At 50.8% G+C, this 23795-nt stretch overlaps 2 protein-coding genes and 1 long non-coding RNA gene across 4 annotated transcripts in view; 1 reads left to right on the top strand and 2 right to left on the bottom strand.

Moving 5' to 3' along the window:
• The window catches only part of afg2b (AAA ATPase AFG2B), a 16874-nt gene extending 8948 nt beyond the window's left edge, over window positions 1-7926 (bottom strand). The window contains exons 1-3 of one of the 2 annotated variants that reach the window (XM_085968272.1): window positions 6826-7926; window positions 5780-5965; window positions 4070-4228 (exon numbers count right to left, since the gene is read on the bottom strand). In XM_085968272.1, the coding sequence (XP_085824398.1) occupies window positions 4070-4228; window positions 5780-5965; window positions 6826-7851 (1371 nt within the window). In that variant the 5' untranslated portion in view covers window positions 7852-7926. The remainder of the gene's footprint in view (window positions 1-4069; window positions 4229-5779; window positions 5966-6825) is intronic. The other variant, XM_085968271.1, reaches the window with a different exon arrangement.
• arpin (actin related protein 2/3 complex inhibitor) lies at window positions 7886-21150 on the top strand. Its single transcript, XM_085968273.1, has 6 exons — window positions 7886-8023; window positions 8130-8202; window positions 8736-8868; window positions 9794-10000; window positions 15905-16068; window positions 18856-21150. Exons 1-6 carry the CDS (start codon window positions 7932-7934, stop codon window positions 18862-18864), a joined length of 678 nt encoding a protein of 225 aa, XP_085824399.1. The 5' UTR covers window positions 7886-7931; the 3' UTR covers window positions 18865-21150.
• Window positions 16516-23795, bottom strand: LOC147099839 (uncharacterized). Its single transcript, XR_015073761.1, has 3 exons — window positions 23669-23795; window positions 18748-18977; window positions 16516-16992 (listed from the first exon to the last, which is right to left on the bottom strand). It is a non-coding gene; the product is annotated as an uncharacterized LOC147099839 (long non-coding RNA).

Below are 23795 nucleotides of genomic sequence, written 5' to 3'. Positions count from 1 at the left end.
AACGAGCGGCCCGAGAGCGGACCCGAATTAAAGCAGCGGCGAGAGGATAAAGAGCGGCCCGAGAACGGACCTGAATTAAAGCACCGGCAGCGGCTAGAAGATAAAGAGCGGCCCGAGAGCGGACCTGAATTAAAGCAGCAGCAGCAGTGAGAGGATAACGAGCGGCCCGAGAGCGGACCCGAATTAAAGCAGCGGCGAGAGGATAAAGAGCGGCCCGAGAACGGACCTGAATTAAAGCAGCGGCGAGAGGATAAAGAGCGGCCCGAGAGTGGACCTGAATTGAAGCAGCGACGAGAGGATAAAGAGCGGCCCGAGAGTGGACCTGAATTGAAGCAGCGGCGAGAGGATAAAGAGCGGCCCGAGAGCGGACCTGAATTGAAGCAGCGGCGAGAGGATAAAGAGCGGCCCGAGAGTGGACCTGAATTAAAGCAGCAACGAGAGGATAAAGAGCGGCCCGAGAGCAGACCTGAATTAAAGCAGCGGCAGCGGCGAGAGGATAAAGAGCGGCCCGAGAGTGGACCCGAATTAAAGCAGCAACGAGAGGATAAAGAGCGGCCCGAGAGCGGACCTGAATTGAAGCAGCGGCGAGAGGATAAAGAGCGGCCCGAGAGTGGACCTGAATTAAAGCAGCGGCAGCGGTGAGAGGATAAAGAGCGGCCCGAGAGTGGACCTGAATTAAAGCAGCGGCAGCGGCGAGAGGATAAAGAGCGGCCCGAGAGCGGAGCTGAATTAAAGCAGCGGCGAGAGGATAAAGAGCGGCCCGAGAGCGGAGCTGAATTAAAGCAGCGGCGAGAGGATAAAGAGCGGCCCGAGAGCGGAGCTGAATTAAAGCAGCGGCGAGAGGATAAAGAGTGGCCCGAGAGCGGACCTGAATTAAAGCAGCGACAGGCTCTGATTCAAAAACAATAACAAACTGTGACGTCACAGGGGAGCAGGTAGGTGATTGGTCGGTGAGTATTACAGCTCTTTTTTGCTCCGTTAGGGAAGGGGGTTAAATTAAGAGCTGAGAAACTGTAACTTGCTGGTATTTATTGGTCAGGGACAGGAGGGTGTGATGCGAGTCAGGCAGGTATGGGGACCCGGGATGTAGTGATGGAGGAGCCTCAGCCCTGGACCTTGTCCAACAGGTACGAGGTATTTCTACCTGTATTGATGAGAAAAATGACTGCAGGCAGGATGGGCAAACTGACCACGGCACCGTGGTACAGGAGCCATCCAAGTGGGGGGAGAAGGAAGGAGTGTGGTAGTGGTAGGGGACAGTATAGTCAGGGGATAGATACTGTTCTCTGCAGCCGCGAAAGAGAGTCCCGAAGGCTGTGTTGCCTGCCCGGTGCCAGGGTTAAGGATATCTCCTCGCGGCTGGAGAAGAACTTGGAGTGGGAGGGGGAGGATCCAGTTGTCATGGTCCATGTAGGATCCAACAACAGAGGGAGAACTGAGAATGAGGTTCTGCTGAGAGAGTTTGAGGAGCTAGGGTCTAAATTAATAAGCAGAACCACAAGGGTAATAATCTCTGGATTACTACCTGAGCTACGTGCAAATTGGCATAGGGTCAAGCAGATCAGAGCTAAATGCGTGGCTGAAAGAGTGGTGTGGGGCACTGGCACCAGTACCGGGGCAAGAGGGAGCTGTTCCGTCAGGGCGAGCTCCACTTAAACCGGGCTGGGACCAGCGTCCTGGCGACTCGAATAACTAGGGCTATAGAATGGGCTTTAAACTAAAAAAAGCTGGGGGGGGTGGTGGTAAGAAAGGGGTCAGGGGAGGGGAAATGTAGAAATCTAAAGAGAAAGGTCAGGGCAATAGAGCAGTGTAGCGATATGGGTAAAAATGAGCAGAGTGTGACAGGAAGGGAAAGAGCATTTAATGGTAGCAGTGCAGCAGAGAATAAAGGTCAAAGCAGGGAATAATGGTAAAAAATTTAAATTAAAGACTCTTTATCTGAATGCATGGAGCATTTGTAACAAGATAAACAAACTAGTGGCACAAATATTAAATGGGTTTGATCTAATAGCCATTACAGAGACATGGTTGCAAGGTGGCCAAGGTTGGGAACTAAATGTTCCAGGGTACTTGACGTTTTGAAAAGACAGGCAGAATGGAAAAGGAGGGGGAGTAGCCCTGATAATAAAGGAGGACATAAGGACAGTAGTGAGAAAGGATCTCGGCTCGGAAGATCAGGAAGTAGAATCAGTATGGGTGGAGATAAGTAATAACAAGGGGCAGAAAACACTGGTAGGAGTGGTATATAGGCCCCCTAACAGTAGCTATACCGTTGGACAGAATATTAATCAATAGTAGGAGCTTGCAACAAAGGTCATGCAATAATCGTGGGGGACTTTAATCTTCATATAGACTGGACAAATCAAATTGGCAAAGTTAGTCTGGAGGACAAGTTCATGGAATGCATTCGGGACAGTTTCCTAGAACAATGTGTCATGGAACCAACCAGGGAACAGGCTATTTTAAATCTTGTATTGTGTAATGAGACAGGGTTAATTAGCAATCTCATAGTAAAGGATCCTCTGGGGCAGAGTGATCATAATATGATAGAATTTCACATTAATTTTGAGAGTGACTTGCCTAAGTCCGAAACTACAGTCTTAAACTTAAATAAAGCCAATTACATAGGTATGAGGGGCGAATTAGCTAAGGTAGATTGGAAAATGCTGGAATCCATTGTTAAGGATGTGGTATCAAGTCACTTAGAAAATCATAACATGATTAGGCAGAGTCAACATGGTTTTATGAAAGGGAAATCGTGTTTGACAAATTTATTAGAGTTTTTTGAGGATGTAACTAGCAGGGTAGATAAAGGGGAACCAGTGGATGTAGTATATTTGGATTTCCAAAAGGTATTTGATAAGGTGCCACATAAAAGGTTATTGCACAAGATTAGGGTTCATGGGGTTGGGGGTAATAGAGTAGCATGGATAGAGGATTGGGTAACGGACAGAAAATAGAGTCGGGATAAACGGATCTTTTTCAGGTTGGCTGGCTGTAACTAGTGGGGTGCCGCAAGGATCAGTGTTGGGGCCTCAGCTATTTACAATCTATATTAATGACCTAGATGAAGGGACCGATTGTAATGTATCCCAGTTTGCTGATGATACAAAGCTAGGTGGGACAGTAAGCTGTGAGGAGAACACACAGCCTGCAAAGGGATATAGATAGACTGAGTGAGTGGGTAGTAAGGTGGCAGATGGAGTATAATGTAGGGAGATGTGAGGTTATTCACTTTGGTAGGAAGAATAGAAAAACAGAATATTTTTTAAATGGTGAGAAACTTTCAAATGTTGGTGTTCAGAGAGATTTGGGTGTCCTCGTGCAAGAAACACAGAAAGCTAGCATGCAGGTACAGCAAGTAATAAGGAAGGCAAATGGCATGTTGGCCTTTATTGCAAGGGGGTTGGAGTATAAGAGTAAGGAAGTCTTGCTACAATTGTACGGGGCCTTGGTGAGACCACACCTGGAGTACTGGGCACAGTTTTGGTCTCCTTATCTAAGGAAGGATATACTTGCCTTGGAGGCGGTGCAACGAAGGTTCACTAGATTGATTCCTGGGATGAGAGGGCTGTCCTATGATGAGAGATTGTGTAGAATGGGCCGATACTCTGGAGTTTAGAAGAATGAGCGGTGATCTCATTGAAACATACAAGATTCTGAGGGGGATTGACAGGGTAGATGCTGAGAGGTTGTTTCTCCTGGCTGGCGTGTCCAGAACTAGGGGCATAGTCTCAGGATAAGGAGTCGGCCATTTAAGACCGAGATGAGGAGGAATTTCTTCACTCAGAGGGTTGTGAATCTTTGGAATCCTCTGCCCCAGAGGGCTGTGAGTGCCGAGTCTTTGAGTATATTCAAGACTGAGATCGAGAGATTTTTGGACTCTAGGGGAATCAAGGGATATGGAGATCAGGCAGGAAAGTGGAGTTGAGGTCGACGATCAGCCATGATCTTATTGAATGGCGGAGCAGGCTCGAGGGGCCGTATGGCCGACTCCTGCTCCTATTTCTTATATTCTTATGAAACAGCGCCAGGTGGAGAGACAGCGCGAGGTGTGCACTCACTTTACCTGTCTCAATTTCAATTTGACTTGATCCAGGCCTCCAATCTGGTCCCATTGGATGGGTCTGAAGTCAGTCAATCCAATGCTGCTTCTGAGAGAGGAAGGGAGCACTATCTTGAGTGCTTCACGGAAGTCTGTGAAGGTGATTTCCTTCTCCGCCGAGTCCTTCCTCAAAGAAACCAGAATTAATAACTACACACAGGAATTCCAATCGGAAAACAATTCTGAAAGTGTGTCTGGTTAAAGCAAAACAATAGCAACCCGCTGGGACAGCCGGCGGCGGCGACCACGCGGGACAGCCGGTGCCGGAGACTACGCGGGACAGCCGGTGCCGGAGACTACGCAGGACAGCCGGTGGCGGCGACCACACGGGTCAGCCGGTGCCGGAGACTACGCAGGACAGCCGGTGCGGCGGCGACCACGCGGGACAGCCGGTGCCGGAGACTACGCGGGACAGCCGGCGGCGGCGACCACGCGGGACAGCCGGTGCGGCGGCGACCACGCGGGACAGCCGGTGCCGGAGACTACGCGGGACAGCCGGCGGCGGCGACCACGCGGGACAGCCGGTGCGGCGGCCACGCGGGACAGCCGGCGGCGGCGACCACGCGGGACAGCCGGTGCCGGAGACTACGCGGGACAGCCGGCGGCGGCGACCACGCGGGACAGCCGGTGCCGGAGACTACGCGGGACAGCCGGCGGTGGCGACCACGCGGGACAGCCGGCGGCGGCGACTACGCGGGACAGCCGGCGGCGGCGACCACACGGGACAGCCGGCGGCGGCGACCACGCGGGACAGCCGGTGCCGGAGACTACGCGGGACAGCCGGCGGCGGCGACCACGCGGGACAGCCGGTGCCGGAGACTACGCGGGACAGCCGGCGGTGGCGACCACGCGGGACAGCCGGCGGCGGCGACTACGCGGGACAGCCGGCGGCGGCGACTACGCGGGACAGCCGGCGGCGGCGACTACGCGGGACAGCCGGCGGCGGCGACTACGCGGGACAGCCGGCGGCGGCGACTACGCGGGACAGCCGGCGGCGGCGACTACGCGGGACAGCCGGCGGTGGCGACCACGCGGGTCAGCCGGTGCCGGAGACTACGCGGGACAGCCAGTGCAGCGACCCGGGCAGTTCCCTGGTTTAGGTTCAGCTTCCGTCAGCTGACAGGGTGGAGCACAATCGGCCTCTATTTCCAGAGTTTGGAAAAAAACAGCCAGGATTCCTGCTGCTGATCACCACCCGAGACCCCTGCAGAAGGTGGGTCAGACCCAGCCCCAGGTGCCGATAGGATTGGGTGCGGAGTGCGCCTGAAGAGCCACAGCCCATTAATCAGCAGACTAGGTTCCCAACCAGGTTACTAGTTACTAGGGAATGTGGATGAGCTCTGGGGCTGACTAAACTATTGCTAACTCTTATGGTTCGGGAATTTCAGGATGGGCTCAAACAAAATCCCCCACTCACCACGCCAGGCAATGTGCGCTTAAGCTTGCCCCCGGCCCGTGGAATGTAAACGCGCGCCCCCGGCCCGCAAACTCGCGCCCCCGGCCCGCAAACTCGCGCCCCTGGCCCGCAAACTCGCTCCTCGCCCGCGGAGCATAAACTCGCGCCCCCGGCGCCTAAACTTATGGCACCCGCTGATGTTTCTGGGCAGCAGGGTGTTGGGATGTCCCAGGCAGCTGCTGTAACGGCCGTGTTTTCTTGCTCATTATTCGCCATACCTGGGAGCTGCGTCTCACAACCTGCAGAGCGGCCTCTCGACACAGAGCGGTCAGATCAGCAGCAACGTAGCCACTCGTTGCTTCCGCCAGCCAAGACACGTTAACATCGGCGCTCAGAGGCATTGGGGCGGTGACTACCTCCAGAATGGATTTGCGCTGCGACGTTGTCGGGACACCGACTGTGACCTGAAAAGAAAATCAAACACCAGGGGCCGGAAATTCAGATTCAAAGAGCAATTTCAAAACTTCTTTAGGATTTTATCGCATAAAAGACGAGAACGGAGCTTATAAATCAAGACAACAGTGGCCAGTGTTACAACCAGGGAAGGAGACATTTACTATCCGTACAACACCACATACACAGGGTGAATATGTAGAATTCGGTGACCAGGGATGTGTCTGATATCGGGAAATCCCATTCCTCTCCTGTGGCGTTACCATAAGAAATAGGAGCAGGAATAGGCCACTAGGCTGCAGTTGTACAGGGCCTTGGTGAGACCACACCTTGAGTATTGTGTGCAGTTTTGGTCGCCTTATCTGAGGAAGGATGTTCTTGCCATGGAGGGAGTGCAGCGAAGATTCACCAGGCTGATACCTGGGATGGCAGGAATGACGTATGAGGAGAGATTGGGTCGATTGGGCTTATACTCGCTGGAGTTTAGAAGAATGAGAGGGGATCTCATTGAAACTTATAAAATTCTAACAGGACTGGACAGACTAGATGCAGGAAGGATGTTCCCGATGGTCGGGGAGTCCAGAACCAGGGGTCACAGTCTAAGGATAAGGGGTAAGCCATTTAGGACAGAGATGAGGAGGAATTTCTTCACCCAGAGAGTGGTGAACCTGTGGAATTCTCTACCACAGAAGGCAGTCGAGGCCAATTCATTAAATATATTCAAGAAGGAGTTGGATATATTTCTTAAGGCTAAAGGGATCAAGGGATATGGGGAGAAAGCAGGGACAGGGTACTGAATTTGGATGATCAGCCATGATCTCATTAAATGGCGACAACGGACCCTCCCCGGCCCGGCCTCCCGCACTCTCACCTCCCGGTCGAAGCGGCCCGGCCTCCTGAGGGCCGGATCCAGGGCCTGGGGCCGGCTGGTGGCGGCGATGACGGCGAGCGGGCCGGTGCCCGGGCGGTCCAGCAGGGCGAGGAGCTGCGCCAGGAGCCGGGCCCCGGCCCGCGAGTCGGCCCTGGGCGGGCACAGGGAGTCGATGTGGTCGATGAGGAGGAGGCAGGCCCGGCGCTCGGCCTCGGCCCACACCGCCCGCAGCCGCTGCTCGCTCTGCCCGGGCCGCGGGCCGTGGATCGCCGCCGGCCCGGCCTCCAGCAGCTCGGCGCCCAGCTCCCGGGCCAGGCCGCGGGCCAGGCGGCTCTTGCCCACCCCCGAGGGCCCGAGCAGCAGCGCCCGTGGACAGGCCAGGCCGAGCCGGGCGGCGGCCCGCGGGTAACGGAGCGGCAGGCCCAGCGCCTCCCTCAGCGGGTTCAGGCCGGGCTCCAGCCCCGGGCTCGGGCTCAGGCCGCGGCCCGGCTCCAGGCTCAGCACCTCCGTCACCCGCACGGCGGCCCGGGCGGACAGCAGGCCGGCCCCAGCAGTGGCCGGCTCCACACTGCCGACCTCCAGCAGCAGGAGCCCGGGGGAAGCCTCGGCCTCAGGCCCCGGCCCGACCCGCACCACGAACCCGGGGCTGAGCAGCACCCCGCGCAGGACCTCGGCCGCCAGCCGCTGGAGCGCCGCTCCGCCCGGCCCCGAGCCCGGGGCCCCGAGCACCGCCCGCACACACACCCGCCGCAGCCTGATGCAGGTCACGGGCTCCAGGCGGCCGAGGCCCGGGCTCAGGCCCCGCAGCCCCGGGGTCGCGCACTTGGTGTCCAGCTGCAGGAAGCCGTCGGCCCGGTCCCGCCGCGGCCAGGCCCAGCACAGCGCGGCGCCGCCCGCCACCCACACCCGCACCGGAGCGCCCAGGCCCAGGCCCAGCGCCGCCAGAGCTCGCGGCCCCGCCCGGCAGCGCTGCGACCCGCGGTCCCCGGCATCGAGCGGCAGGAGGAGCAGGCCCGGCCCGGCCATGACCTCTGACCCCGCACTCTCACCCCTCACCCCGGGGTCGCGTCGCGTCCCGGAAGCGGAAGTCAGGCGAGGCGCGGAGGATGAGCCGGATTTACCAAAACAAAACCTTAAAGAACAAACCGGTGAATCCGGAGCGGCTCCCGGAGCGCTGGGACCCGGCGGCGCTGCAGAGGTAGGGCGGGGGCCGAAGGGTGAGGGCGCGGGGGCCGAAGGGTCCGGGCCCGGGGGGATGAGGCCGGACAGCCGAGCGGACTCTAACGCCTGCGCTTTGTTTGCAGCGGCCCCGGGGCGATGCTGGACGGGGAACTGCGCGCCGTCTCCCGGCACCGGATCGACAGCGAAAACCAGCAGGTGAGCGGGGAGCTCCCTCAGTACCGCCCCTCCGACAGTGCGGCGCTCCCCCAGTACCGCCCCTCCGACAATGCGGCGCTCCCTCAGTACCGCCCCTCCGACAGTGCGGCGCTCCCCCAGTACCGCCCCTCCGACAGTGCGGCGCTCCCCCAGTACCGCCCCTCCGACAGTGCGGCGCTCCCTCAGTACCGCCCCTCCGACAGTGCGGCGCTCCCCCGGTACCGCCCCTCCGACAGTGCGGCGCTCCCCCGGTACCGCCCTTCCGACAATGCGGCGCTCCCTCAGTACCGCCCCTCCGACAGTGCGGCGCTCCCCCAGTACCGCCCCTCCGACAGTGCGGCGCTCCCCCAGTACCGCCCCTCCGACAGTGCGGCGCTCCCTCAGTACCGACCCTCCGACAGTGCGGCGCTCCCTCAGTGCCGCCGCTCCGACAGTGCGACGCACCTTGTCTACTTGGTTTTTTGTTGTGTTAATACGTAAGTACCCAAAAATGTATTAAAATTCTATTCTTAAATTACTTGTCTACTTTTCAGGATCGCTACTTCATTCTGTACATTAAACCAACAAGAATCCACAAAAGAAAATTTGATTCTCATGGGGTGGAAATAGAACCAAACTTCAGTGATACAAGGAAGGTCAACACTGGCTACTTGATGTCTTCCTTCAGTGAGTAGATGGAGTTAGTTTACAGATCAGCCATAATTTCGTGGAATGGCGGAACAGGCTCGAGGGGCTGAATGGCCTCCTCCTGTTCCTATGGGAATGGGGGTTGAGGTAGACAGCATTTGGAATTTTCCTTGCTCCAGAATTTAGTGTTGGTGAGTTTTGTCCCACTTGAGATGTGGGGTGGGGGTGATCCTCTTTTGGTAAAACCATAAATTTAGACAGATAAAAAACTGTAAATAAACCATTAAAACTGTAAATAAACCAATCAAACTGTAATAAACCAATAAAACTTCAAATAAACCTTAATAATCAAATTAAAATTTGGTTCTCCAGCCCAATTATGCACTCCAGTCCCCACGGCGCCCACCGGTCACGAAAGTGATCCAGCGCGCCGGCGGACACCGCGTGCTCCAGCTCCAGGGCCACCCGGGCGCGAACATGGCCACGGAAGAGAGGGAGGCAATCCGGCCGGACGACCCCCTCGACCGCCCGCTGCCTGGACCAATTAATGGCCTTCTTCGCCAGGCCCAGGAGCAGACCCACGAGGAGGTCCTCTGGGGTGGGGGTGATAGGAGATTCCATTCCCTTTTCGAGATCACAGGATAATTGCAGATGTTAAAGGCCATTCAGCCCATTCAAATTCATTCATGCAGAAAGAGGTGGGGTATGCTGGCAGGTGGATGCAGCCTTTGGGGGCAGTATTGCTCCCCTTCTAGAGTTGGGCTGTGTCGAAGCACAGAAATGAACAAACCCTAGTGAGCAGGAAGTCCAGTCACGTGATGTGAGAATGGTCACAAAACGAGAAGGGGATGAAAGTAGACTGTACAGGCCGAACAGCTACAGCTAAATGTTGAGCCAAAGCAAGGGCTCCCGGTCCTTTTCCTCCTCCTTATCTCGTGCTCTCGTCTGTTGCATTGTGTAATAGAAGTGGAAGCAAAGGGACAAACGGATAAGATTTCACTGGAAGAGCTGAAGAGGCTGATTAACAAACCAGAGCTGGTGAGAATCTCGGAGAAGTACACACCCAATCAGAGCCTGGCATTCTGGATCACCGAGGAAGAGATGGAGAAAATTGAGCTGGATGTTGGAGATGGATTACGTCTGAAAACCAAGGGGGACAGCCCGTTTATCCGTAAGTTGGAGCATTACATGAATGCTGCTGGAGTAATGGGCTTCGCTTAGACTGAGTCATAGAGTCATAGAGTTTTACAGCACAGAAAGAGGCCCTTCGGCCCATCGTGTCTGCGCCGTCCATCAATCCCTGTCCAGTCTAATCCCATTTTCCAGCATTTGGTCCATAGCCTTGTATGCAATGGCATTTCAAGTGCTCATCCAAATGCTTCTTGAATGTTGTGAGGGTTCCTGCCTCTACCACCCTTTCAGGCAGTGAGTTCCAGATTCCAACCACCCTCTGGGTGAAAAAGTTCCTCCTCAAATCCCCTCTAAATCTCCTGCCCCTTACCTTGAATCTATGCCCCCTTGTTATTGACCCCCCTACTAAGGGGAAAAGTTCCTCTTTATCTACCCTATCTATGCCCCTCATCATTTTGTACACCTCAATCAGGTCCCCCCTCAGCCTTCTTTGCTCCAATGAAAACAACCCCAGCCTGTTTAGTCTTTCTTCACAGCTGAGGCGCTCCATCCCAGGTAACATCCTGGTGAATCTTCTCTGCACCCTCTCTAAAGCAATCACATCCTTCCTATAGTGAGGCGACCAGAACTGCACACAGTACTCCAGCTGTGGCCTCACCAGCGTTTTGTACAGCTCCATCATAACCTCCCTGCTCTTATATTCTATGCCTCGGCTAATGAAGGCAAGTATCCCATATGCCTTTTTAACCACCTTATCTACCTGTTCCGCTGCCTTCAGGGATCTATGTACATGCACACCAAGGTCCTTCTGACCCTCTGTACTTCCTAGGGTCCTACCACTCATTGTGTACTCCCTTGCCTTATTTGTCCGTCCAAATGCATCACCTCGCACTTTTCAGGGTTAAATTCCATTTGCCACTTTTCCGCCCATCTGACCAACTCGTTTATATCTTCCTGTAGCCTGAGGCTTTCCTCCTCACAATTTACCACCCCACCAATTTTCGTGTCATCTGCGAACTTACTGATCATACCTTTTACATTCTCATCCAAATCATTTATGTAGATCACAAACAGCAAGGGACCCAGCACCAATCCCTGAGGTACCCCACTAGACACAGGCTTCCAGTCACAAAAGCAACCTTCGACCATCACCCTCTGCCTCCTGCCACTCAGCCAGTTTAGGATCCAATGCGCCAAGGCACCCTGGATCCCATGGGCTCTTACCTTCTTGACCAGTCTCCTATGCGGGACTTTGTCAAAAGCTTTACTGAAGTCCATGTAAACCACATCCACAGCATTTCCCTCATCCACACACCTAGTCACCCCCTCGAAAAATTCAATCAGATTTGTCAGACATGATTTACCCTTGACAAAGCCATGCTGGCTATCCCCGATTAATCCTTGCCTCTCCAAGTAGAGACTAATTTTGTCCCTCAGAATTTTTTCCAATAATTTCCCTACCACAGATGTTAGGCTCACTGGCCTGTAATTCCCTGGTTTATCCCTGCTACCCTTCTTGAATAATGGTACTACGTTAGCTGTTCTCCAGTCCTCTGGTACATCCCCTGTGGCCAGAGAGGTTCTGAAAATTTGTGTCAGAGCCCCTGCAATCTCCTCCCTTGCCTCACACAACAGCCTGGGATACATCTCGTCCAGGCCTGGGGATTTATCCACTTTTTGGCCTGCTAAAACCGCTAGTCCCTCCTCCCTCTCGATGCTAATATGTTCAAGTATGTCACAGTCCCCTTGCCTGATTTCTATGTCTACATCATCTTTCTCCATAGTGAACACAGATGCAAAAAATTCATTTAAAACCCCGCCTACATCATCTGGCTCTACACACAGATTGCCACTTTGGTCCCTAATGGGCCCTACCCTTTCCCTGGTTATCCTCTTGCCCTTAATATACTTATAAAACATCTTAGGATTTTCCTTTATTTTGCTCGCCAGTGTTATTTCATGGCCCCTCCTCGCCCTCCTAATTTCTTTTTTAAGTATGCCCCTGCACTTTTTATACTCCTCTAGGGCTTCCTCCATCTTTAGTCTTTTGTAACTGCCAAAAGCCCCCCTTTTTTTCCTAATGCATTTTTGTATATCCCTTGTCATCCAAGGTTCCCTTTGCTTGTTGGTCCCACCCTTGACCTTTACAGGAACATGTTGGCGTTGTACTCTCTCTATTTCCCTTCTGAAAGCCTCCCACTGCTTTGATGTGGATTTTCCTATAAGTAGCTGCTCCCAGTCCACTTTGGCCAGATCCTGCCTTATCATATTAAAATCGGCCATCCCCCAATTTAGAACCCTTATTTCCGGGCCGCCATTGTCTTTTTCCATGACCACCTTAAATCTCACCGAATTATGGTCACTGTCGCCAAAATGCTCTCCTACTGACACTTCCACCACTTGCCCGGCTACATTCCCTAGAATTAGGTCCAGTACCACCCCCTCTCTTGTTGGACTTTCTACATGTTGGCTCAAAAAGCTCTCCTGGATGCACTTTAAGAATTCTGCACCCTCTAAGCCTTTCACACTCTGACTATCCCAATTAATATTGGGGAAGTTGAAATCCCCCACTATTATTACCCTATTATTTTCGCACTTCTCTGAGATTTGCCTACATATCCGTTCCTCTATCTCCCCCTGACTGTTTGGGGGCCTATAGTACACTCCCAGCAAGGTGCTTGCCCCCTTTTTGTTTTTAAGTTCTACCCATATGGCCTCATTAGAGGAACCCGCTAATATATCATCCCTCCTTACAGCAGTAATCGACTCCTTAATTAATATTGCAACACCCCCTCCCCTTTTACACCCCCCTCTGTCTCTCCTGAAGATTCTGTACCCCGGAATATTGAGCTGCCAGTCCTGACCCTCCCTCAACCATGTCTCCGTGATAGCAACAATATCGTACTCCCATGTGTTCAACAACAACTTCAGTTCATCCACCTTATTTGCAAGACTCCTTGCATTAAAATAAATGCCTTCCAGCCTTGCCATATTCCCTTTTGCCCTCACATATTTTCTCTGCCTTCCCAGCTGACTTGTTTTTTCCTCTGTATTTGGCTGTAAATCACCCCCTACTATAGCTCCACTTTGTATCCCATCCCCCTACCAAGTTAGTTTAAACCCCCCCCCAGCAGTGCTAGCAAACCTCCCCGCAAGGATATTGGTCCCCCTCTCGTTCAGGTGTAGACCGTCCGACTTGTACAAGTCCCACCTTTCCCAGAAGCAGGCCCAATGATCCAGGAAACTAAAGCCCTCCCCCCTGCACCATCCCTTTAGCCACGCATTCATCTGTTCTATCTTCCTATTCCTATACTCACTAGCACGTGGCACCGGGAGTAATCCAGAGATTACAACCTTTGAGGTCCTGCTCTTTAATCTTCCACCTAGCTCCCTAAATTCTTGCTGCAGGACCTCATCCCTCTTTTTACCTATGTCGTTGGCACCAATGTGGACCATGACCTCTGCCTGTTCACCCTCCCCCCTCCAGAATGCCACCCTCCCCCTCCAGAATGCCCTGCAGCCGCTCAGTGACATCCTTGACCCTGGCACCAGGGAGGCAACAAACCATCCTGGATTCACGTCTACGGCCACAGAAACGCCTATCTGTTCCCCTTACTATAGAATCCCCTACCACTATTGCTCTCCCACTCTTTTTCCTCCCTTCCTGGGCAGCAGGAGCACCCCCAGTGCCAGGAAGTTGGCTGCTGCTGCCTTCCCCTGGCGAGTCATCCCCCTCAACAGTATCCAAATCGGTATACCTGTTTGAGAGGGGAATGGTCACAGGGGTCTCCTGCACTACCTGCCTGCTTCTATTGCTCCGCCTGGTGGTCACCCATTTCCTTTCTTCCTGTGCAACCCTTCCCTGCGGTGTGACCAACTCACTAAACGTGCTATCCACGACCCTCTCAGCATCGTGAATGCTCAACAACCCATCCACCCGCAGCTCCAGCGCCTCAATGCGGTCTGCTAGTAGCTGCAGATGGATGCATTTCCTGCACACGTGGTCACCAGGGGCAGTGTCCCTGAATTCCCACATAGAGCAAGAGGAGCACATAACGGGGCTGGGCTCTCCTGGCATGACTTACCCTTTAATTAATTTAAATTAAATTCACTATCACCAATTAAAGATATCTCTAAGATGCTTGTATAGTCTACCTACAGTCCCTGCTACACCAGAAAAGACCCTAGTCACTATAAACTACAGAGTTAAAGTTTAAAAAAGAGAAATACTCACCAACCAATCGCTTACCTGCTCCCTGGTGACGTCACACACTGATTACTTTTGACCTCTCTCCCCGCTGCTGAGTTGGTAAGCCTCGCTGCTCTCCGGTTTTTATACCGGGCTCCTCACCTCCCAGGCTCCGTCTGCTCTCGGGCCTCGCTGCTCTCCGGTTTTTATACCGGGCTCCTCACCTCCCAGGCTCCGTGCTCCGACTGCTCTCGGGCCTCGCTGCTCTCCGGTTTTTATACCGGGCTCCGACTGCTCTCGGGCCTCGCTGCTCTCCGGTTTTTATACCGGGCTCCTCACCTCCCAGGCTCCGTGCTCCGACTGCTCTCGGGCCTCGCTGCTCTCCGGTTTTTATACCGGGCTCCTCACCTCCCAGGCTCCGTGCTCCGACTGCTCTCGGGCCTCGCTGCTCTCCGGTTTTTATACCGGGCTCCTCACCTCCCAGGCTCCGTGCTCCGACTGCTCTCGGGCCTTGCTGCTCTCCGGTTTTTATACCGGGCTCCTCACCTCCCAGGCTCCGTGCCCCGACTGCTCTCGGGCCTCGCTGCTTTCCGGCTTTTATACCGGGCTCCGACTGCTCTCGGGCCTCGCTGCTCTCCGGTTTTTATACCGGGCTCCTCACCTCCCAGGCTCCGTGCTCCGACTGCTCTCGGGCCTCGCTGCTCTCCGGTTTTTATACCGGGCTCCTCACCTCCCAGGCTCCGTGCTCCGACTGGCTGTAAATTATTCGCTAGCTTTCTTATGAAAGAAAGAACTAGAATTTCTACAGCACCTTTCACGTCCCCAGGACATCCCAAAGTGCTTCACAGCCAATGATTTGCTTTTGAAGTGTAGTCACTGTTGTAATGTAGGAAACGCTGCAGCCAATGTGTGCATAGCAAGATCCCACAAACAGCAACAAAATAACTGGTGAATCTGTTTATTTATGATTTTGAAGAACTCTAATCTAAATGTTGTTTCAAAAATAAACCGTGACTTTTTCTGGGTTAAACTTTGGATCAATAATCGTGTTTTATATTGGGTCATTTAAAAAGCCCGTGAATGCTGATAAGGAAAATGTTTTCAAGTATTTTATCAGTGAGATAACATATCTGTTGTGTCACTGTTGCGTAAGAGGGTATTTACACTACAACTGTAGTTGTGGAGAAAGTGATTCTACTTCACACCAATGATGCAGTTACTAAGTAAGTGAATTGTCCCAACACCTGAGCAAGTGGAGCGAGAGTCCCTGAAGGAAGGAATCTCGCTCCACTTAATGTTGGAGTCAGTTCGGCTTCAATATCTATTTACAGGTTAGTCAGTGTGGAGCTGAAACTTCTTTGTACTGACTCTAAACTTATAGGTTAATTAAACTGCAGGAATATTGTGTAATATCTGTACAATCAGGTACTGGCTCTGCCGTTTTTCAATATAATCAATTAATGTTCCCATTGTTGTTGCAATCAAGGGTTCCTCCGAACCCTTAAGTTGTGTTGAAGGAAGAGGCTGCTCACTGCATGGCCTGTGACCGGCTGAGTGTGGGAATAATTTGACACGGGATTAGTAATTGTCCTTTAATCACCAGAGATTGTATGGGCCTCACCATGCACTCCTGCCCTCTCAAAGTCAAGAAACTACATTCTGTTTAATCATGTCATTTAGGATAAAATTACCAGTTGAGTTTATTTACAAGGAACAAGAGCTCTTACTGTAGTAATGGTAGCCCTTGATTTTCAGTTACGCTAGCCAAATTGGATGCCGGGACTGTGACAAAATGCAACTTTGCAGGAGATGGAAAGACGGGAGCCTCTTGGACTGACAATATATTTGCTGCAAAGTCTAAAAATGAGCAAGAGGCCAAAGCTAGCCCCGGAGGAGAAGGAGCTGCTGAGGATGAATGGGTAAGATACGGACGGAGAGTCCCCTTTAGTCACTTCTTCTGTTGGGAAATTTATCATATTTTAAGGAGATGCTTAACTTAAGGATCATGTCCAGGAACCAATTGTCAAGTTGCCATAGTCACTTGAATTGAAGCAATGAATGCACCAAAGTCCAGGGGAAGGCTGGCGGTGATGATACTTTGCAACATGCTGCCAGAGGGAGGATCTGAGAAGTTGTAGCAAATGCAACAGTAACTTCTCTTCAACTATTTCAATTTAACATTGTGTGGCTAATCATTGAATTGTTGGCTCTAAAAAGATATTGATCAGCAAAGATATTGATCAGCAAAGTGCTCAACCAGACAAAGAACCCTTCTTTAGAGACATTCCATTGGTCATTAGCAGTTTGGACTAGTGAAGTTTTTGTTTTTGGAGATTCTAACATTAATGAGAAGTAGTGATGGGTCATACTGTGTGAAGTAATACTTTAATTCTGATAAGCTAAGGTACTAAACAGGAGGCTTTTGCCTTAACAATGAGAAATATGTAGAAGTACGGGTATAAAGTAACTGTTAGTAATACATATAACTGCGACCTTTTCAGTCCTGGATATCATTCAGCCATGCCAAGAATTAATTCCCACTGGCGGACGAGTTGTACTAAAACCTTTTCATTCAGATGGTTTCCGAAGGACATCTTGAGCCAAGTTAGGCATCACAAATAAATAAAAGTCCCAGATACAAACCTAAATCCTGATCCATTTTTCCTACAAGAGCCAGTGTCTGATCTTCACTTGTCTCCCTCAGAAAACAGAAGGTTCTGCGGTTAATCTTGACTAAATGAACCTTGGGCATTAATGAGGTGCGAGATGGGTCATTTTCTCTCCCAGATAAAGGTTCAAGATTTGGAGCAATGAAGGAAAATTGCCCGAGGTCACTATTAAATCTGTGAACAAATATTAGATTATATATAAAAGTTAGTTAGTATTAACCATAACCATTTTTATGAAATAAAGCTTTGTTGTGACCCAGACAGTGTTACTTTATTATGTAAATAAATCCTGTTAATGAAAGATATTCATGAAACGTCCAAAAGCATTTAGCAAAATGAAAATTGATGTAGGAGGCAATTATTGGAAACATGGAGACAATCCAAAAATTTTTTGTTTTTACAAAATCTGTCTACGTGTCTGTATAAAATATATTTTCTCTGCCCCCCCCCCCGCCATCACCCTTTCCCCGTTATAGATTCCTGTATCCAGACTTAGAATGGAAACTCTATGTAAACGTGTCACGCTGTAACTTCGCCCCTCTGCAAGTGGAGACCTTACAGCATCACAACTGGCAGGAGGACGTAATTACAACATGACAAGTTTACATAGTCACCTTTAATTATAAATTTCTGCAATGGAAATATAAAAATGGAGTGTGTATTGACACCACTGCATCAACCAATGAGTTGGAGGCAGGGCAGCACTTACAGTAAATGGAGTCTATTTTACAGCAAACACAGTCTCTACGAACTATAGAAAACTGAATTCACAACTGAAACTACAGCAAAGTCTCCTGGTAAAAGCAGGATTATTTCTCTGGCAAAATGCAGTGAGTGAAGGATAGCTACAAATGATGTGCGTAAAATCAATCCCAGTCACTTACAGCAGTGATTGATGGGGGAATTACCCAATCAGCGATATCAAAAGGATGGAATGTATGAGCTGAAAAGTGGGACTGAATTGCATTTCGGTGCCCGAGTCCAATTGTCCTGTGACCTCTAACCCCACTTCACCTGAAGACTGCACCTGGTCTGGGCTCCTCCTGTGCAGTGGTTCTTTCGAAACCAGGGATAGAAATTGGCTGTGGCAACTACTTCAACAACAACAACTTATATTTATATAGCGCCTTTAACGTAGTAAAACGTCCCAAAGCGCTTCACAGGCATAATATAAGACAAAAAAATTTGACACCGAGCCACATGAGGAGAAATTAGGGCAGGTGACCAAAAGCACGGTCAAAGAGGTAGGTTTTAAGGAGCGTCTTAAAGGAGGAAAGAGAGGTTTAGGCAGGGAATTCCAGAGTTTAGGACCCAGGCAGCTGAAGGCACGGCCACCAATGGTTGAGCGATTATAATCAGGAATGCTCAAGAGGCCAGAATTAGAGGAGCGCAGATATCTCGGGGGGTTGTGGGGCTGGAGGAGATTACAGAGATAGGAAGGGGCGAGGCCATGGAGGGATTTGAAAACAAGGATGAGAATTCTGAAATCGAGGCGTTGCTTAACCAGGAGCCAATATAGGTCAGCGAGCACAGGGGAGATGGGTGAACGGGACTTGGTGCGAGTTAGGACACGGGCAGCCAAGTTTTGGATCACCTCAAATAACCATCAAAATTTTTTGTGGCAATTTGTAATGTTTTTAAAAAGATGTGTTTTGAAGCAGTTGTAGGAATCTTTAAAATTCAGATTTTATAAGGTTGCTGTTACAAATGTGATTTTTTTTTGTTTGAATACTTCAGTGCTCCCAGGACTTTGAAATTTCTTTGTGATCAATTAAAACATTCGATTCAAATCCGAGGGGCTCAGGATCAAAATCACGGGAAGTGATTCTCTGATTCCTGTGACTCTTGAGTTTTCCCCGTGCTTGTTCAATCCCATAAAGGAGTTCATTTATTATCCGGTTCTGATGAAGCCTGGATCTATATACAAACCTGATTTTTCTGGCTGAGTTGTGTATTTCCAGCATTTTCTGTTTCTTTATTTGAAGAGTGATTCGTTTATTCAGTAGTTTTCATTTAACAAATGTTTCTCTCTTCCAGGATGAGTGAGATTCCGGGCTGTGAGCAAAACCAAGAAATGCCAGCTGTTTCAGAGATTATCGAACAAGATGGGGGGTCCTGAGAACGAGGTGTTTTTCGCTCAACCTTTTCTTTGATGTTCTCTGTTTTGAAATTTGGAACAAAAATTTACAGAAAATAAGACCAAACCATGACTTTATTTAAACTTTTGATGTTCTAACCTTAGCTCGAGAATCACAGAATTTGGTTCTGATATCTGCAAAGGCCTCGGTTTTCTTCACTTTTAAACTTGAAGTAATTTTAATTGGAGCAAAGAGGCCCTGTGAGTCCCTCAGCTGGTTCGGAGCAGCAGTGGGTGTGGGAGCCGGGTGAAGACTGGGATTTATTCAGCTTGGAGGGTTAGAACCACACAGGTTGCAGATCCAACAATTGTTACAGAACAGGAGAGGATTTCCCCCTAAAGTAAGGATTACTACATTAGAAGTCTCTGTAGTAACAGTGACTCTCACTCTGCAATTCTCTTCATGAACACCTCTGCCTTACTCCTCTCTCCCCACATTCAAAAGCCTCCTCTAAACCCACCTGATCTTTATTCACCTCTAATTCGTCTCCTAAATCTTGTTTGGTGTCTTTCTTCCCCTCTCTCCTCCTTTGGCTCAGAAAGTGCCTTATCCTGAAGTGTAAGTTGTTGCTGTCTGGTGCTGGGGGCTGATGGTGTCTGGTGTTGGGGGCTGATGGTGTCTGGTGTTGGGGGTTGATGGTGTCTGGTGTTGGGGGCTGATGGTGTTTGGTCTTGGGGGCTGATGGTGTCTGGTGCTGGGGGCTGATGGTGTCTGGTCTTGGGGGCTGATGGTGTCTGGTGCTGGGGGCTGATGGTGTCTGGTCTTGGGGGCTGATGGTGTCTGGTGCTGGGGGCTGATGGTGTCTGGTGTTGGGGGCTGATGGTGTCTGGTGCTGGGGGCTGATGGTGTCTGGTGTTGGGGGCTGATGGTGTTTGGTCTTGGGGGCTGATGGTGTCTGGTGCTGGGGGCTGATGGTGTCTGGTGCTGGGGGCTGATGGTGTCTGGTCTTGGGGGCTGATGGTGTCTGGTGCTGGGGGCTGATGGTGTCTGGTGCTGATGGTGTCTGGTGCTGGGGGCTGATGGTGTCTGGTGTTGGGGGCTGATGGTGCCTGGTGTTGGGGGCTGATGGTGTCTGGCGTTCTGTGCCACAATATGATTTGAGTTCCAGCTTGCAAGTGTCCAGGCAGTGATTCCCAATCTGTTTGTGAATGTTTGAAGGAGTGACCCCCCCCCCCGGGGTTACTCTTGTACATTTCTAGCACTTGAAGGTGTAGGAACAGACTGTCTGCCTTCTTTGAGGGTGGGCAGTGTTTGCAACAAGAGAGAAGAGGATAAAATTACAAAAAGAGACTTAAAAAAATTGAGTGGGAAGAAAACAAAAGGCTGGAGGTAATTTCAGCTGAAAACCTGGCTCTTGGAGTTAATTTTCATGTAAAATATTTTGATTCAGGACTAATTGGCTGAAGATCCAAATTTTGTGCAGCAACCGACAAGCCTTTCCCAGCTCCTATTAAACATGTGTATCTGAAGCTTGTTGCAGATGTTTATTTTTGACTGCGTGCTGTGTAATCCTGCATGTAATAATTTTACATAAACTGTGGTCAGTGGCCGGCACAGGGACTGAGATGTGAAGGAGGATTGATGAGAAGAAATGGAACAAAGATACATTTCTTATGTTTCAGTGCTGCAACTCAGCACAACTTGCTGCCAATTAAACTTTCCTCCACGAATCTGTCTTACTTTTGAAACTGTAGAACTTCTAGAGTCATAGAGTCATAGAGTTTTACAGCACAGAAAGAGGCCCTTCGGCCCATCGTGTCTGCGCCGCCCATCCATCCCTGTCCAGTCTAATCCCACTTTCCAGCATTTGGTCCATAGCCTTGTATGCAATGGCATTTCAAGTGCTCATCCAAATGCTTCTTGAACTTCTGTACTTTAAATGTTTACAGATTTTTTTTTTTTTTAATGGATTAGTAGAGCTTCAATCTGACCGTCCATCCCCCCCCCACCGTGTTTCTAGTCCCAGAACAGATTGCTTTTAAATGATGATGATTTCAAATGAGCGAACGGCCTATCAGTTGCTAGAAAAATTCTTTGTTTTTGAGATTTGCATTTTTTGTATTCTGCTGCTAACAAAGCTCGTTTGCTTGTGAAGAATATGTTCCAACTTTTACTGTTTAACTTCTATGAAAATTTTGTTGATTTGGTTAAACAAAACTTCACAATTCTTTTCTTAAATAAAAATGATCTAACATTTCTGTCTCTGTCCATCCTTGAACCAGAGTTGCTGCTGTGCTCCTGATGACGGGTGATCAGTATGTCATTCAGTGCCTACAGTGAGATGCCTGTAATGGCAGAGCTTTCACTGAAGGGGCAGTGTAATAGGCACAGATTCCATCCACGGCCAGTTTCAATTCACAGGACAGCACGTTACTGTAATACCATTTTGATACACATGTAATATTGAATAAGACGACATAAATGTTAGACTCTCCTTACGGCAATTCGGCTCCAGACTTTGCCCCACTTTTCCCTATTCAAAGTAGAGTTTTACCACCTGAGACTAGCTTTAGCTAAAGAGATCTGTGGCCGAGAACCCGCACTGAGAGGTTTGGAATGGGAATTTGGAGTGAAACAAATGTAATAACCAGTCTTTGACCTGAAGCCTTGATCCTACTCCTCAAATGACCTGATTCCAGGTAACTATGTTTCACATGATCAGCGAAAGACAAAGTTACAAGCTCTGCCTTACCAGGATGATGCTGAATTAGACAGATCTCTTGGTGCTACAGCTAGTGAACAGGTGTGATTCCCAGTATCCCTGGAGGTGCGCTGCTCGTCAACAGGTGTGAGTAGCTGTGTTACTGGGGTGGGTTTTGGAGTAAAACAAATGTAATAACCAGTTGTTAATTCCTACTCCTGCTCCTATTTCTTATATGCTAGTGAACAGGTGTGAGTATCGGTGTTATTGGGGGTGCAGTGCAAGCAAATTGTGCGAGGTGTGAAACATGGGGGGATTCTCTTAGGCAGTCCCTCGGAACCGAGGATGACTTGCTTCCACATTAATAATGAGTTCTCGGGTGACTGATTAGTCCAATGTGGGACCTACAGTCTGTCACAGGTGGGGTAGACGGTGGTTGAAGGGGTGGGTGGGTGGGGTGCTTGGGTTGACGTGCGCTCCTTGGGTTGACGTGCGCTCCTTGCGCTTGGCTTCCGCTTGCTCCCGGCGAAGAGACTCGAGATATTCGGCGCCTTCCTGGATGCTTCTCCTCCGCTTTGTGCGGTCTTGGGCCAGGGATTCCCAGGTGTTGGTGGGGATGTTGCACTTTTTCAAGGAGGCTTTGCGGGTGTCCTTGACGCGTTTCCTCTGCCCACCTGGGGCTCTCTTGCTGTGCCGGAGCTCCGAGTAGAGCGCTTGTTTTGGGAGTCTCGTATCGGGCATGCGGACAATGTGACCTGTCCATTGGAGCTGATCGAGCATGGTCAAAGATTCGATGTTGGGCTGAGAACACTGACTTTGGTGCGCCTATCCTGCCAGGATTAGAAGTTTGGTGTCAACAGTTGGACTGAACATTGAATATTGGTGACCTGCGACTTACCCTGAGTTTCTCACACGGATTGGTGAGGGGTGAAGTTTGGAGGAAATTCCCTCTAAACCTCCATCTATACAGTGACTGGGAGACACAGCCCGATCCTCACTGCGGGCTGCCAACTCTCCCGGATTGGAGGTTGGGTCTCCTGGGCCCGGCTGCTGGCAACCCGGGAGGAAAGTACTTTGTCTTTGCTGTTTGGGCCTGTGCGCCGTCGCTGCTCGTGGCTCAGAGTAATTGTGAAAAAGCTGCTGCAGGCCCGAGCCCAGTCCAATTCAGCGGAAACTTCCTTTTTCCTCAGCCGAGGATTCCCCTCTACTGTGGTTGACACGGGCCTTGACCGTGTCCGTTCTATCTCCCGCACTTCTGCCCTCACCCCTGCCCCTCCCGGAATCACGATAAGGCTCCCCTTGTCCTCACCTTTCACCCCACCAGCCTCCACATTCAACGGATCATCCTCCACCATTTCCGCCACCTCCAGCGTGACCCCACCACCAAACACATCTTCCCCTCACCTCCCCTTTCAGCATTCTGAAGGGACTGCTCCCCCCACGGCACCCTGGTCCACAGCTCTATCACCCCTTCCCCTTTGCCCGGCACCTTCCTGTGCAAGCACAGGAGATGCAACACCTGCCCTTATACCTCCACTCTTCCCACTGTCCAGGGCCCCAAACACTCCTTCCAGGTGAAATGGTGATTTACTTGTACTTCTTGCAATTTAGTATACTGTATTCGCTGCTCATGATGCGGTCTCCTCTACATTGGGGAGGCCAAACGCAGATTGGGAACACCTCCGTTCAGTCCGTAAGGGCGACACCGAGCTTCCGGTCGCTTGTCACTTTAATTCTCCGCTCCACTCCCACTCTGACCTCTCTGTCCTCGGCCTCTTACATTGTTCCAGTAAGCTCGAGGAACAGCACCCCATCTTTCTGTTAGGCACTTTACAGCCTTCTGGAATCAACATCAAGTTCAACAATTTCAGACCATAACCTCTACCCCTATTTTTTCAGGCGGCAGCTGTTGATGATTCTGCCATCCCCATTGGCAATGTTTAACCACTCCTGCCTTCCACCCGATCACAGACCCTCCCTTTTGTTCTTTCCCCCCCTCCCCCTGCCTCTGCACCTGCTTCAAATCTGTTACATCTCTAACTTTTTCCAGTTCTGACAAAGGGTCACAGACCTGAAACATTAACTCTGTTTCTCCACGGATGCTGCCTGACCTGCTGAGCGTTTCCAGCATTTTCTGTTGTTATTTCCGTGGAAACTTCACCAGTGCAGCAAATAATTGTCACAGAATTAATCAGTTT

Source organism: Somniosus microcephalus, chromosome 27 (assembly GCF_052327205.1).
Source record: "Somniosus microcephalus isolate GS21.2 chromosome 27, FLI_Smic_1.0, whole genome shotgun sequence".
Taxonomy (NCBI): Eukaryota; Metazoa; Chordata; class Chondrichthyes; order Squaliformes; family Somniosidae; genus Somniosus; species Somniosus microcephalus.
The sequence above is the reverse complement of the archived record's forward strand: the minus strand, read 5'-3'. Positions and strand labels throughout refer to the sequence as shown.